Here is a 13767-nt window from a genome sequence, read left to right on the forward strand (position 1 = left end):
TATGTTTGTATGATGATACCTTCTATGATGAAGGGAGGGCTGAAGCACTTATAAATAAATTCTATTAATAAAAAAAGTTAAGACTAGAACTGAGTAGAAAACCTGATGTTCAAGACTTGAGAAATAAGAAAGATAAATATAGAGTTAAAAGGTACGGAAGGATTCAAAGCAGTTACTTCACTTCTTAACGGGAACCCTCCTGGAGTGGACGGATACTCTGAGAGGAAGCCTCTGAGACAGAGAACCTCTCTGAACACTGATCATCTTCCAGTGAATCCCAAATTCCTCTGGTTCCAGCAGAACACAATAAAAGTAGATTTCGAATTTTGCAGAAAGCCATCTACCAAAGAAGATTCTCTCTATCCCCAAAATTGTCCTTGAACTTCATTTTACAATTAGATTAGGTTAGGAGGAAGGACAACCTCAACAACTGACCAAAAGAGGGTCAGGCAGAGAGCCTCAGGATTGGGGGGTGGGGGTGGGGTGAGGGGGGGGAGAAGTCAGTTGTTAGTTCATTGGGATTCCCACTTCCCACTTTCCTCATTTAACCACACCATTCTCCCTGTCTTGTATGTCCCCTAGAATAAAGAGTTATCCTTTTAGATCAGGTCTGCTTTCTAACATCACTGTAGGGGACTGAAGCTGTGGGGGGAATTATATCCTTCTCCCCAAGAAGGGGAGTTAGCTCCAAACCAGCTGTAGAGTGACTCAGGTCTAAAAGGGAGAAAGGTGGCAATTGGGAAATTGGGAAATCCAGGGGCAAGAAAATTACTCTGCCTTTCAACAACAGCCAAGATCAAGAAGGGAGGCAGTGGGTCAATTCTCTAGGACCCTCTCCTTCAGTCCCTAACCTCCATATTAAACCTAATCTCTGAAGGGACATATTCTTTCCCTCTAAAAGATGATTTGTGCTATCTCCCCAAGGGGAGGAATGGGGAAGATAAATCTCTTCCCTCTCTCCATTTCTTTAGCTCCTTCACACCCCTCTCTCTCTAATTCCCCATTCTAAGTGTAGGCGACCTCATTCTGGTCCTATATTACACATCAAATTCTTTTTTTTTTTTAAACCCTTACCTTCTGTCTTGGAGTCAATACTGTGTATTGTTTCCAAGGCAGAAGAGTGGTAAGGGCTAGGCAATGGGGGTCAAGTGAATTGCCCAGGGTCACACAGCTAGGAAGTGTCTGAGGTCAGATTTGAACCTAGGACTTCCCGTCTCTAGGCCTGGCTCTCAATCTACTGAGCTACCCAGCTGCCCCCTACACATCAAATTCTTGAAGGAAATGGCAAATGAGTTATAGGAGGAAATACAGTAAAAATTTAAGAATAGGGGACCTCAATTTGCAGTTTTCAGATGCAGATAAAGCCAATCATGAAATAAACAAAGAAGAAGTTAGGGAAATGAGTAGTAGAATTTTAGAAAAGTTAGACATCATAGATCATTGTAAACGGAATGAAAAGAGAAAGAAGTTATATCTATGTTTAGCTATTCATGGCACCTTCACAAAAATTAATCAATTAGGGCATAAAAACATTATAAACATGCAGAAAAGCAGAAACATTAAATCTATCTTTTCCTGGCCATAATGAAATAAAAATTACAATCAATAAAAGACCTTTGGAGCACAGAAGAAAATTAATTTTTAAGGACCTTAAAGCTCATCTAGTCCAATCCTCTTTATTTTATAGATTAAGAAAATGAGCACCAGAAAAAGTAAGTGACTTGCCCAAGGTCACAAAGAGAATGAACGGCAGGGCTGGTATTCAAATACATGTTCTTTGATCCTAAATCCAAGGCTGTTTCTATTGTGCAACACTCCCTCTATACCAAGCAATAATCAGGATTAAAGAGTATAAACTCAATATAAAGAAAATATTTGCAATGTGTCGTTAATCAGATTTAAATATAAACCTTCAAAATAAAAAAGTTCATATCAAAGCTAACAAAATTATAAATTGAATAAAATCAGTCTAACCCAGAGATGGCCAGAATCAATACACAGTTATATAGACGTTATCTTTGCACTCTATTGGTCTTTCCCAGATAGGAACTCCGTTTAAAGGACAAAAGTATACTTTAACAGACTCTAGAGAAGACCACATAATCTTGGCTTTTTCTGCAGTAGATCAGATAGACATTGTTTTCTCATCCTTCTTAAAAAAGCCTAAATTATACCTTTAGTAATTTTTTCACTCTAGTTAATATGATCTAGTTAATAGTTAATATGATAATAATAATAGACCTGGAAGTAAACTTAGAGGTTCTGTAGTTCAATCCTCCCATTTTCTAGATGAAAAAGGCAGAGAATTTGCTCACGTAGTTAATTAGGTTTCTAGTCCTACTTCAAGTGATTATTAATAAACTTTAAAATATAATACTTGGAGTTAATGATATTAATTTAAATCTTACAGAACTCCAAATGCAGAATGCTTCCTAATACATATTACCTATAATTTGCCAAATGGAAGTTGTTACAAATCTCTTGATAAGGGGGTGGAGCCAAGATGGAGGAGAAACTAGAGCAGCAGTTCCATTTCACCCAGAGAATCCTCTCTGATCAAAATTAAAATAGTCACAAAACAAATATCATCACAAAAAACAAACAGGGAGATAGAATGAAACTACTTTCAAGAAAGGAAAAACCCCAAAGGTAAGCATAGAACAACTGGGGCACTGAGGTGAGAGGGGAGCAGAGTAAGCAAGAGGCTGTAGCATGGAGTAAAGAGCAAACCATGACCCCCACCCACCATCTGCTGACACAGGTTCAGAACTTAAGCCCAAACTAACATTTAGACCCTGAGATCCTGCCTGGGGAAATAGTGGTTCAAATCAACTCACACCCCTTGAAATTTCAAACCTGTGGAGAAGTCCAGAGTCCCAGCCCAGGGCAGTCTGGGCTGAAGTGGACCCGGAGCTAAGCCAGGAATCCTAGTCTGGGCTTGGGATAAGGACACAGTTCACAGGAGATCTTTTTGCCAAAAACTAAAGGTAGGCTCCAAGACAGGGCAATCAAGGGTATGCCTGATTGAATCAAGAACAAAGTGAGACCAAAAACTTGAGCCTAAGCCTGGGGCTAGAATTTGATCAGCACCTCACCTGATCAAGTTCAGAGATCAAAAGCCCACACCCACACCTGAGGAAAGTCTTTAAGCTATCAGCATCTCAAGGGTCAAGTGAATCAGCAGGGGGAGGTGCTCTCAGACCATCTGGTAAACTAGTAATAACTCAGAAAATAAGCTGAAAATAGCATCAAGGAAGTACTGAAGTTTAAGAGGGCACCCCAACTTCCCAGAAAACAGACCCTACCTATATAATTATATAGGAAAAATGAGCAAACCACAAAGAAGCACCTAACTCTAAATTTTTATGGAGGCAAAAAGCAAGGTACAGACACAGAAGGGGCAGTGAAAGCAAAGGAAACACATGCAAAGTCCAAAAGAAAAATACAGATTGGACATAGAGTCTGGAAAAGCTCAAAAAAGACTTCAAAAATCAATTAAGAGAGGCAAAGGAAAAGTGGGGAAGAGAAATGAAAGTGATACAAGAAGAAATGGGCTAATTGAAAAAGGAGAACCAAAAACTGACCAAGGAAAACCAGACCTTAAAAATCAGAATTGACTATCTAGAAACTCATGAAATAATTAAAGCAGAATCAACGGAATAGGAAAACATGAAATATCTTATTGGAAAAACAACTGACCTAGAAAATAGATTTAGGAGAGACAATCTGAGAATTATTGGACTACCTGAAAACCATGATGAAGAAAAAATCTTGGACATATTACAAAAAATTATCAAAGATAACTGCCCAGAGATCCTTGAACAAGGAAATAAAATTGAAATTGAAATAATTCAGATTGCCTCCAGAAAGAAATCCTCAAATGATAATATAATATTAACTAAGCTCTGATTATGAGTATTGAGAATTTTTAAAATAAAGGCACAAAAAAGTATTTTCAAATAAAAGGTTACATTCTCTAACTTTGGTTCAGAAAACTTAATAACTCTGCTATTCAAGAGGTAAACTAATTCTTATCCTACTCATCACAGTATTTTATTTTTTATTATGCATTGCCCCTAACAACTACTTGACTAAAATGAAATTCTTTCCTATTCTGTGTCTTGATTTGGAGAATAAGGACTGGTCAGTGGCTTGCTTTTTAAGGAAAACTTTATGAACAAGCATTCATGATCTATTTTGTTAGTTTAATGAAGGAAAACATTCTAAATAGGAAGCTGACTCAGAGTTCAGAAGCCCTGAATTCAAGTATTGTTTTGGATATATAGTCATGTACCCTTTTTGGACCTCGGGCAACCCTAAGTCTGTAACTCATATGGAAAGGGTCAGAAAGATTTATACTGGTAGAAAAAGTTCTTCACTGGGAGTTCTCAACATTAATGAAATTACAGGTATAATTTTTCAAAAAGGAAGAAAAATAAAGCAGTATTTTAAGTCAACAGAACTTTGTTAAAATTTAATTTTCTTAAAGACAATTATAAGTGTAATTAATTATACTAATATAACTAGTGTCATAGTTAGAATCAAAGAATTATAAACTTTTAAAAACATCTTTTGTAATCAAGTGTTCCTATCAATGATAATTAAGTAAACCAGCAACTAAAAATATTTTCATTACCTTTGCTTCATCAACATAAGGAGAGAACAGTCTGGGTCGAACATATATTCCAGCATTTTTTTGACGTAACCATGCATTTGACTTTCCACCTTCTGCTGTAGGTAGCATATCTGAAGGAGGAGTGCTAATCAAACTTCTTTTCATCTTTAAAAAAAGATTAGAGACTTAGATAAATTCTAAGTACTATAAAAATACCATATGAAGGAAATGTTTGAGTCATTCAAACTTGATTCAAAACCCAGGCATGTAGATGAAATGTTTTTCATTTCAAGATACTTTCTAACAGGCAAAGGATGAAAATTAAAAGAAAAAAAAATAACCAAGTTTTTTAGACCTTTGAATTTTTCTTCAAGAAGGGGGTATAATTGAGAAAGTAAACTCCAAGCAGAGATGAACTGGAATAATGAATAGAACTTTATTAAAACTATAATATTATTTTTATTGAACCATGAATGAGATCAACATTTCTTTTTAAAAAATGTAACAAATCATTTTTTGTAAACAAAAACAAACAAATCTTCTGAACTAGACCATCAGAAATTTCTAAACCAAAATGTAATTTTACTTAGTTTTACTCTGATTTAAACAAACAAATCTCCACCTCCTTCAAGCTTAGTAAGCAATCTTTAGAAAGTTTAATGAGTTTTCTTTTGGTCTAAATAAAAAAAAATTTTTTTAAGAAACACAATTGATTTTCTTTCTCTTCCACATTCCTCCTCCCGCATCCCACAACTGGATTAAAGAAAAAGAAATACTTGTCATACATATGTTTAATGAGTTTTTATGTATTTCAAAATGTGAAAGTGTTCCTAAGCTGTAAAGTACCATACAAATTGGGTAGTGGTAGTAACAGCAGTGACTGTAATACTACAAAATGATATTTAGATATGACTTTCAGGTTTAAGTAAAATTATAGACTTTAGAGTTAACATCATTTCATATATCATCTAGTCAACTCTTACATCTTATGGGTAAGGAAATTGAGGTGCAGAAAAGGTAAATGACTCATTCAAGATCAGAGAACTAATGACGGCCTAGTATGAAAAAATCATGTCTTCTTATACTTAGTTCTAGTTAATATTCTACTAAGTTTTCTACAGGAGCTGAAAATGTAATAAAACTTAAGTGATTTTTAAAATTGGTCCTAATACATTTCCTTGAACTAGGGTACTTATTGGAATCCTAAAGTCACAGTGGTGCACATTAATGTACAATATAAGGCATACTCTTGAAAAACATTGATTGTATAACTTTCTAGAACCAACGGGGGTAAGAATTATATGCACTTGAAGAGATTAACTTGTATTTATAATTCATTATTTCTTTTTTCAATGAATGGATCAAGAAGAAAAAACCACTTACTGCATCACTCAGGACTTCACTGTTCATAGGTAAAATATGTTCAATTCGAACAAAGGGTAAAAGAGAAGAGAGTATCTCTCTAAGTTCCTCAATGTCCAGGTCTCGCCTTTTCACACCTCTTTTGTTCACACTATGAGCAGTACCACTTATTAAGTTTGGTTCTGTAGAATAGAGAAGAAAATTAAAAGTAATATTAAATTAAATTAAGGTTTTCAAGAGGTGAGATTTGATTTCTTTTCTAGGGCTCTAATGTAAGAACATATTTTTAAAGAAGAAATACCAATGAAATTATTTTTAATTTACAAAAACCATATTAACACAAAAACATAGTGTGAACTCTAAAATCAACTTTTAAAGAACATTCTGTATTTCATAAAGACTTTTGTTTCTTTACTCCCATTTAGGAAAGTAAAGGGCTATTAATATAAAAGGGAACCCCCCCCCCAGATTTATAGTTTTCTCTTTCTTCTATTTTTGAGTGTTGGTGAAATGTAAACATTGTGGTAGGTTTAAGTTCCTTGAGAATAGAGATTATTTTATTCTTGGTATCCCTAGTACCTATCTTGGTATCTAGCTCTAAGGTGTTTTATATGATGTCTTCTGATTGATTATTTTTGGTTCCTGTAGATGTGACAACATAATTCTTAAAATCTGTTATAGTTAATATTTAAAATAAGTCTATAAATTAATCTGACACCAAAATTTCAATCTCCAAGCTTAATGTCTTCTAAAAACTAGATATGAATATCCAAATATCTATAAGATGTCATATTCCTCAAATTTTCCTTATCATCTATCTCTCTAAAATGATATTTCTTCTGGGTTGTCTATGGCACCACCATTCATTCATTCTGCCTCCTGTGTTCATAAGTTTGGGGTTGTCTCTCTACTTCTCATATTGAATAATTTTTACTTATTTCAATTTTGTAAGAATTCACATGTTCCACTACTACTACCTTAATACACATCTTCATTATCATCCCTTTGGACTGTATTGCATAAAGGTCTTACTGTCTTTTCCATCATTCCCATCATTTATCTTGCCATTATGCCCACCAGGCTCCTGGGGCACTGCCATGTGGTCTGTCAATGCACCTAGAGGGCCACTGGGCCTTACCATCTCTTCTGCTGCACTTTTCTCCTTTATGTATTATTTCCTCAAAGTAGAATTTAACTCCCTGAAAGCTTTGCTTTTCTATGTACATTTCCAGTTATAGTACAAGAAATACTCCAAACCCACTCTTAGTTAGCCTAGTTTTTCCTTAAAAGGTTTTGAAAGGGAGAAATAGGTAGCTGAGTAGATAGAGATCCAAAACTAGAAACAGAGGGGAGGTCCTGAGTTCAAAGCTGGCCTCAGAAACATCCTAGCTGAATGACCCCTGGGCAAGTCAATTAATAACCCTAGTTGCTTAGCCTGTACTGTTCTTCTGCCTTGGAGCCAATACTTAGTATCAATTTTATGATGGAAGATAAGTAAGGGTTTTTAAAAAATGGTACTGAAACCACACTTCAGGCTCAAGGATCTCATGATACTGACACCACTTTATGATTATCTGAGTGCAAAACACTCATGAGGCACTCCAGGAGATTGCTGATGCTTGTTTAAGTATGATAAGACAACTTAGGCAAGGGAATTTTACTCAAATGAGCTAACTTAAGATGTCCTCAATGCATATCCTTGTTGAATACTATTCTGATATAGTTAATAAATTTTTACTTGCCTGTAAAATGAGCAATGAGTCTTTCATTTTGTTCCAGTATTGAATATAAACTACTAGGAAGTTGGTCTAAGTCAAGTCAGTGAGTTCTGAATTGGTTTGGCATATGTTAAGTACATAATAAATGCTTATTCTTTCATTCATGCAAATTGCTTCCAGAAGAGTCTCTTTTTTTATACACAGATTTGTCATGTTACTTTCATGCCCAAAAATATTCAGTGTCTGCTTTTGCCTCTTCTCAAAACAAATTCATGCTTTTCTGCCTGGTATTCAAATTGTTCTCCAATATGGAGTCATCCTATTAATCTTTCCAATTTCATCCCTTATTACCAGAATATTACACTCCAGGCAAATGGACTACTCTTTGCCTCCAAGACATACATTCCTCTTACACTATCCATGTCTTAACGCATACTGTTCATTTATTTATCCCTGTCCCCTCTTATACTAATTGATATCTTATTCATGCTTTAAAGATCACCTCAAATGATATCTCCTCCAAGAAGCCATCTCCCCCTCAAAAACCACACAGTTCTGTTTTATAATTTCTAATGTGTTTTATCAGGAAGTAATGTGAATTAAAGTTATGTGAGTATCTTATTTTCCTTACTAGGCTGCAAGATCCTTTGAGGACAGGTATGATGTCTTAATTTAATTTTGAATCTCCACCAGTGCATAACATAATGAACTGTGCCTAGGTATTTAATAAATGTTTACATTATTATAAAATGTAAATGTCACTTCCTGGACAAGAAGTCTTCGCTTTATAAAACGTGTATGTTACTTTTATCTGAGCAAGTAAACAGGGATTTTCTTTATCATAAGAAAATGAATATTTCAAGAACATCTGAGCTTAAAAAATTCAAGGGAGGATAAAAATAAGTATAACAAATTTGGTAAACTTGTACTTTTAAAATCTAGGGCCTTCCTTTTTTTTTCCCTTATAAAAAGGGAAATATTAATAGGATCTTTGACTCTCAGATTTTGGTAAATAGCAATATTATATTTTATAAGCATGTTGGCTAACTATAAATTAGATACATACTTCTTTCCCAATCTTTATCTTTCTGAATATGAAATTGTGGCAAGTGATCCAGGGGATGAGTTTTCTTTAGGGGTTGGAGTAGAAGAAGTGGGGAGAGGTTCACTGAAATTTTACTATTCATCCCTCAATCCAGAAAGCAGTAGCTATTATCTACCAACACCCAGGACATTTTTTCTCCTTTCTCAAAAGTTCTAGGTCTGTACATAGGTTCTCTCCTCCAACTCCTTCCCTCATTTGAAGAGATGTCTATCTAATCCTGATGTTCTCTCACACACCATAATTTCCTAATTTCGTACTCTATTCAACTTGCTACCTATTTTTGTCTTAGCTACCTAAGAAATAGGGAATATTTGGTCTTGCCTTGGTTCATGAGTGTTTTATTTCCATGTTCAGGAACTCTGAATGTTTGTTGTATCATCATAATCATTTATCCTTCCATCTCTCCCTATTACTCATTCCATCCAGAGCCACTTTTCATCCTCAAAGTAACTCTAATGCCTCCACCTCTCAGCATTGTATCAGGTTGTCACCATTGCTCTGAATTCCCTTTCCAACCTTGACTCTTAGGGGAACTAGTTCAACTCTATACTTGAACCCTTGATTACTTTGTCCTTTTGCTGCTGATTATGCCTTGTCAAGCCCCAAACTTGCATTACTTACATATTTCTCCTTTGCTTCTACTCACATGCTGCTAAAAGGAAGAAAGAGAAGCAACAACTGACTGGGTACACTATAAATTCAGGTTAACTAATCTCAAATGTTATCTAATTTCAGCAAAGCAATTCTACTATTCTCATGTATTTGATTCCTTTAAAGTTCTATCACTTCTATAGTTTATTTTCATTTCCAGTTTATTTCTCTAATTTTTAATGTCTTCTCCTTTGTGTTTATTTTAGGTTTCTTTAGTGGCATTCTAATTTTTAAAATGTTTATTAACCGTTTCCTATTTTGTTAGCATATGCTTACATGATGAATTTCCCTCTAGGGACAGCTTTAGCATCCAAGAAATTTTGGTATGTTCTTTGCTATTATTTTCTTTCACATAATTAATTTCTATAATTTTTTCTTTGACTCATTCATTATTTAGGATTTCAATGTTAAGCCTTCATTTGGGTCTAACTTTTATGTATGCTATTTGAACTGATTACTCTTTTTTCCTGCTAGACTTATCTAAAACTGAGAAAGGGACACAAATCTCAACACTATTGTGTTAATGTCTTTTTATAGTTCAGCTAATTTTTTTCTCTATGAATATAGAAGTTAAGGATTTCCAGTATTTAAATTTAATATTGCTTTTGTTGTATTGTACCTTTCAGCATAATTTATTATGTTATATAATTATGATATTTAAATAATATATAGTTATATAGATTTTGTTAATGTATATTTATATTAAATGTTTCCTTATCTTTTTAAAAAAACCCTTACCTTCCAACTTAGAATCAATACTGTGTATTGGTTTCATGGCAGAAGAGTGGTAAAGGCTAGGCAATGGGGGTTAAGCAATTTGCCCAGGATCACACAATTAGGAAGTATCTAGGGCTGTACTTGAATCCAGGACTTCTTGTCTCTAGGCCTGAGTCTCAATCTACTGAGCCAGCTAGCTGAACTCCATTCCCATTCCCCACCCCCCAATTTAGTTAATGTTGTGAATGTTCATTTCTGCTTTGTGTGACAGCATGAATGCAAGGTCTACTTTTCTGTGTTATTTCCCATTCCCTCAATTTTATTCTGTTTACTTATGGTCTTTTTTAGATTTAAAAACAACAGAATGAGATTTCATTTTCCTGTTCAATTTGAAACTTTTTGTTTTATTTGATTGTTTAGTACACTCACATTTTAAAATACAAGAGCTAGGTCTATATTTTCCTTTATTTATATCACCCCCCCCCCCAAGTTATTCCTCCTATTTCTCTGCAAATATTTTGCCTATTTTGTTAGCATATGCTTACATGATGAATTTCCCTCTAGGGACAGCTTTAGCATCCAAGAAATTTGTCATCTTGGGGTAATTTATGACCTCTCTTTCTTGATTAGTCCACATATTCAATCAGTTGCCAAATCTTGTACTTTTCCTTCATTATATCTCACAAACGTTAAGAGAATACCAGTAAATGTTTAACAATCTCCTTTTTGGAAAAATAATGTACTCAAAATATACTTTCCCCTGCTTTCCTTCCTTTCTTCCTTCTTTACTCTCTCTAAGGCATAAGAGCAGTAAGGAAGAGGCAACTGAGTTAAGTGACTTGCCCTATGTCACAGAGCTAGAAATATCTGAGATCACATTTGAACCCAGGTCCTTTTGACTCTAGGCTTGGCATTCTATTTACTGTGCTACCCAGCTGCCTCCACAATATACTTTTTTTTTTTATAAACCTTTACCTTCCATATTAAGAATCAATACTATATATTGGTTCTAAGGCAGAAGATCGGTAAGGGCTACGAAATGGGGGTTAAGTGACTTGCCCAGGGTCATACAGCTAGGAAGTGTCTGAGGACGGATTTGAACCTAGGACCTCCCATCTGTAGGCCTGGTTTCTCAATCTACCGAGCCACCCAGCTGCCCCCCCACATTATACTTTTAAGTTTAAACTGCACTATTGATATTTTCTCCATTATTTTCTTAAGACAATCAACAAAACAATAAATCATGCCCTCATTTGGAGCAACTGAGAAATTTCTATATGTAACTACACTGAAAATTTAAGTTAGTCTCTCTCTTTTTTTTTTTTAACCCTTCTGTCTTGGAGTCAGTACTGTGTACTGGCTCCAAGGCAGAAGAATGATAAGGGCTAGGCAATGGAGGTCAAGTGACTTGCCCAGGGTCACACAGCTAGGAAGTGGCTGAGGCCGGATTTGAACCTAGGACCTCCCATCTCTAGGCCTGGTTCTCAATCCACTGAGCTACCCAGCTGCCCCCTTAAGTTAGTCTCTTGAGAGACAGTATAAGCTAGTTCCAACACAGCCCTGCTTTTATCTGAATAATACAACCACCACCCTAATTTTGATCCCTAGACTCTTATCACCCCTTATCTGGATTAAAAGTTTTGAATCCATCCTCCACCCAGCTGCAAAGTTGATTTTACTAATGTGGAGGTCTGACCATATCACTCCCCTCCCCCTAACTTCTGCTATATTCAATAAATTCCAGTGACTTTGTATGGCCTTCAAGATCAAATAAAATCCTTTTCTAGCATTTAAATTTCTTCACATAACTTTCCCCTATTCTATCTTTCCATATTCTTACTTTCTATTCTCTTCCACATACTCCATGATCCAATCATATCAGTCTATTTGCTTTTCTTCATATACACATAATTCCTTCTCTGGGCCTTTGCATTGGCTATTTCCTATGCCTGGAAAGTTTTGTCTCCTAAACTCTGATTTTTAAAATTTCTGGCTTCCATAAGACTCAGGTCAAATAATATGACCTATAAAAGAGGCTTTTCCTGGTTTTCTCAGTTCCTGATGCCATCCCCTCTAAGGTTACCCACCATTTACTCTGTATCTTTTATGTTGATTTATATATATTGTCTCCCTGATTAAAATGTAAGGTCCTTGAAGGCAGGGGCTGTTTTTGTTTAGTAGTGCCTAGATATGTAATAAGTGCTCAACAAATATTTGTTTATTTCTCTAAGAGAGTACATTCAGGATACTACTTGTCTGAAGATGAATTAAGAGACATAAGATTTCCCCCCCCAAACATTTAGAAAATAATAACAATATACAGTTGTATATTGTTGTAAAATCAATCTGGGACGCTCAGTACTTCTGAACAAGCAAATCATTGTTTACTAGAGGTCCCATAGAACTAGTTAAAATAAACTTGTAAATTACTAAGTATAGTCTATTTACCCACAGATATAAGAATATATAAGAAATTCTTATATTACGACAAAAGTTGTTGCAATGGACAAATGTATCAATGGCTATATTGAAGACTGACAAAGTGTGACAGGCTGGCACTAGATAAAAAGTGCCAGGCTTAAGAGTATGTGAAATTGATCACCTGGATGGGGGAGGGGTCCCAGGAGTGGAATCCGGAGGAGGAGAAGACAACTCTGGCTGGGAGAACAGTGAGGGTCTTTCAGACTTGAGAAGCCGAAGAGAGAAGTTGGAAAAAAAGACTTTCTTCTGAAGGATACTCAAGACCGAGAGACCCTCACTGCTCTCCCAGCCAGAATCTTCTCCGGATTCCACTGCTGGGGCCCCTCCCCCATTGAGGTGATCAATTTCACACACTCTTTAGCTTGGCACTTTTTATCTAGTGCCAGCCTCTGTCACAAAGGAGTATACATGTCAGTATATTTCTGAATGTAACAATAAAGTATTTTGTATGCATATTTTCTTTAAAACACCCCCCCCAAACTTCTTACCTCTGTCTGCTATTCTTTTCATCAACTGATGCTCACCCCATTTAATAAGATATTTAAGGATATCTTGTTCACTTGCCTACAATGAAAATATATACTTATTACCACATAATTAAACATATAGTATTTTCATCCAAATGAATTTTAAAAGAACTACACAATCCATCTTTTAATGACATATTATATCATCACAGACAAAAATAAAGGAATGAATAGAAAGTCAAGATTAGAACTAAAGTAAAACAAATGTTTTGAGGAAACGGGAATCAAACCCAGAAAGATAAGAGAGAGTGGAAGAAAAGAATTCTGCACACTTAACAATTATTGCTGGCTTTACTTTTTTCATCCTGAGTAGTAGAGACTGCATTCTCAAGAGGGACTCTGAACAGAGGACTGGTAAAAGTCCTTTACATAACAGGCATGTAATATTTGCATGACTTAGTAAAAGTTCAAGCTGTTTCCCAATTTTTGTACTTTCTAGGAAAAAGCAACCTAACCTAAAAATAACCATCTGGAATAATAGAATATTCTTACCTCCATCAACCTGCAGTTTGTACAAAATATCAATGGATCAAGAAATTACTGAACAGAATTTCAATAAGCAGGCATGGGGTACAAATAAGAAAGGTTCAC

At 35.2% G+C, this 13767-nt stretch overlaps 1 protein-coding gene across 4 annotated transcripts in view; it reads right to left on the reverse strand.

Annotated features, from left to right (window-relative positions):
• Nucleotides 1–13767, reverse strand: part of BTBD7 (BTB domain containing 7) — a 107977-nt gene that overhangs the window by 14744 nt on the left and 79466 nt on the right. For all 4 annotated transcript variants that reach the window (XM_056810473.1, XM_056810472.1, XM_007472569.2 and 1 more), the window contains exons 5-7: nt 13138–13213; nt 5999–6159; nt 4637–4780 (exon numbers count right to left, since the gene is read on the reverse strand). In XM_056810473.1, coding sequence (XP_056666451.1) covers nt 4637–4780; nt 5999–6159; nt 13138–13213 — 381 coding nt within the window. The remainder of the gene's footprint in view (nt 1–4636; nt 4781–5998; nt 6160–13137; nt 13214–13767) is intronic.

Source organism: Monodelphis domestica, chromosome 1 (genome assembly GCF_027887165.1).
Source record: "Monodelphis domestica isolate mMonDom1 chromosome 1, mMonDom1.pri, whole genome shotgun sequence".
Taxonomy (NCBI): Eukaryota; Metazoa; Chordata; class Mammalia; order Didelphimorphia; family Didelphidae; genus Monodelphis; species Monodelphis domestica.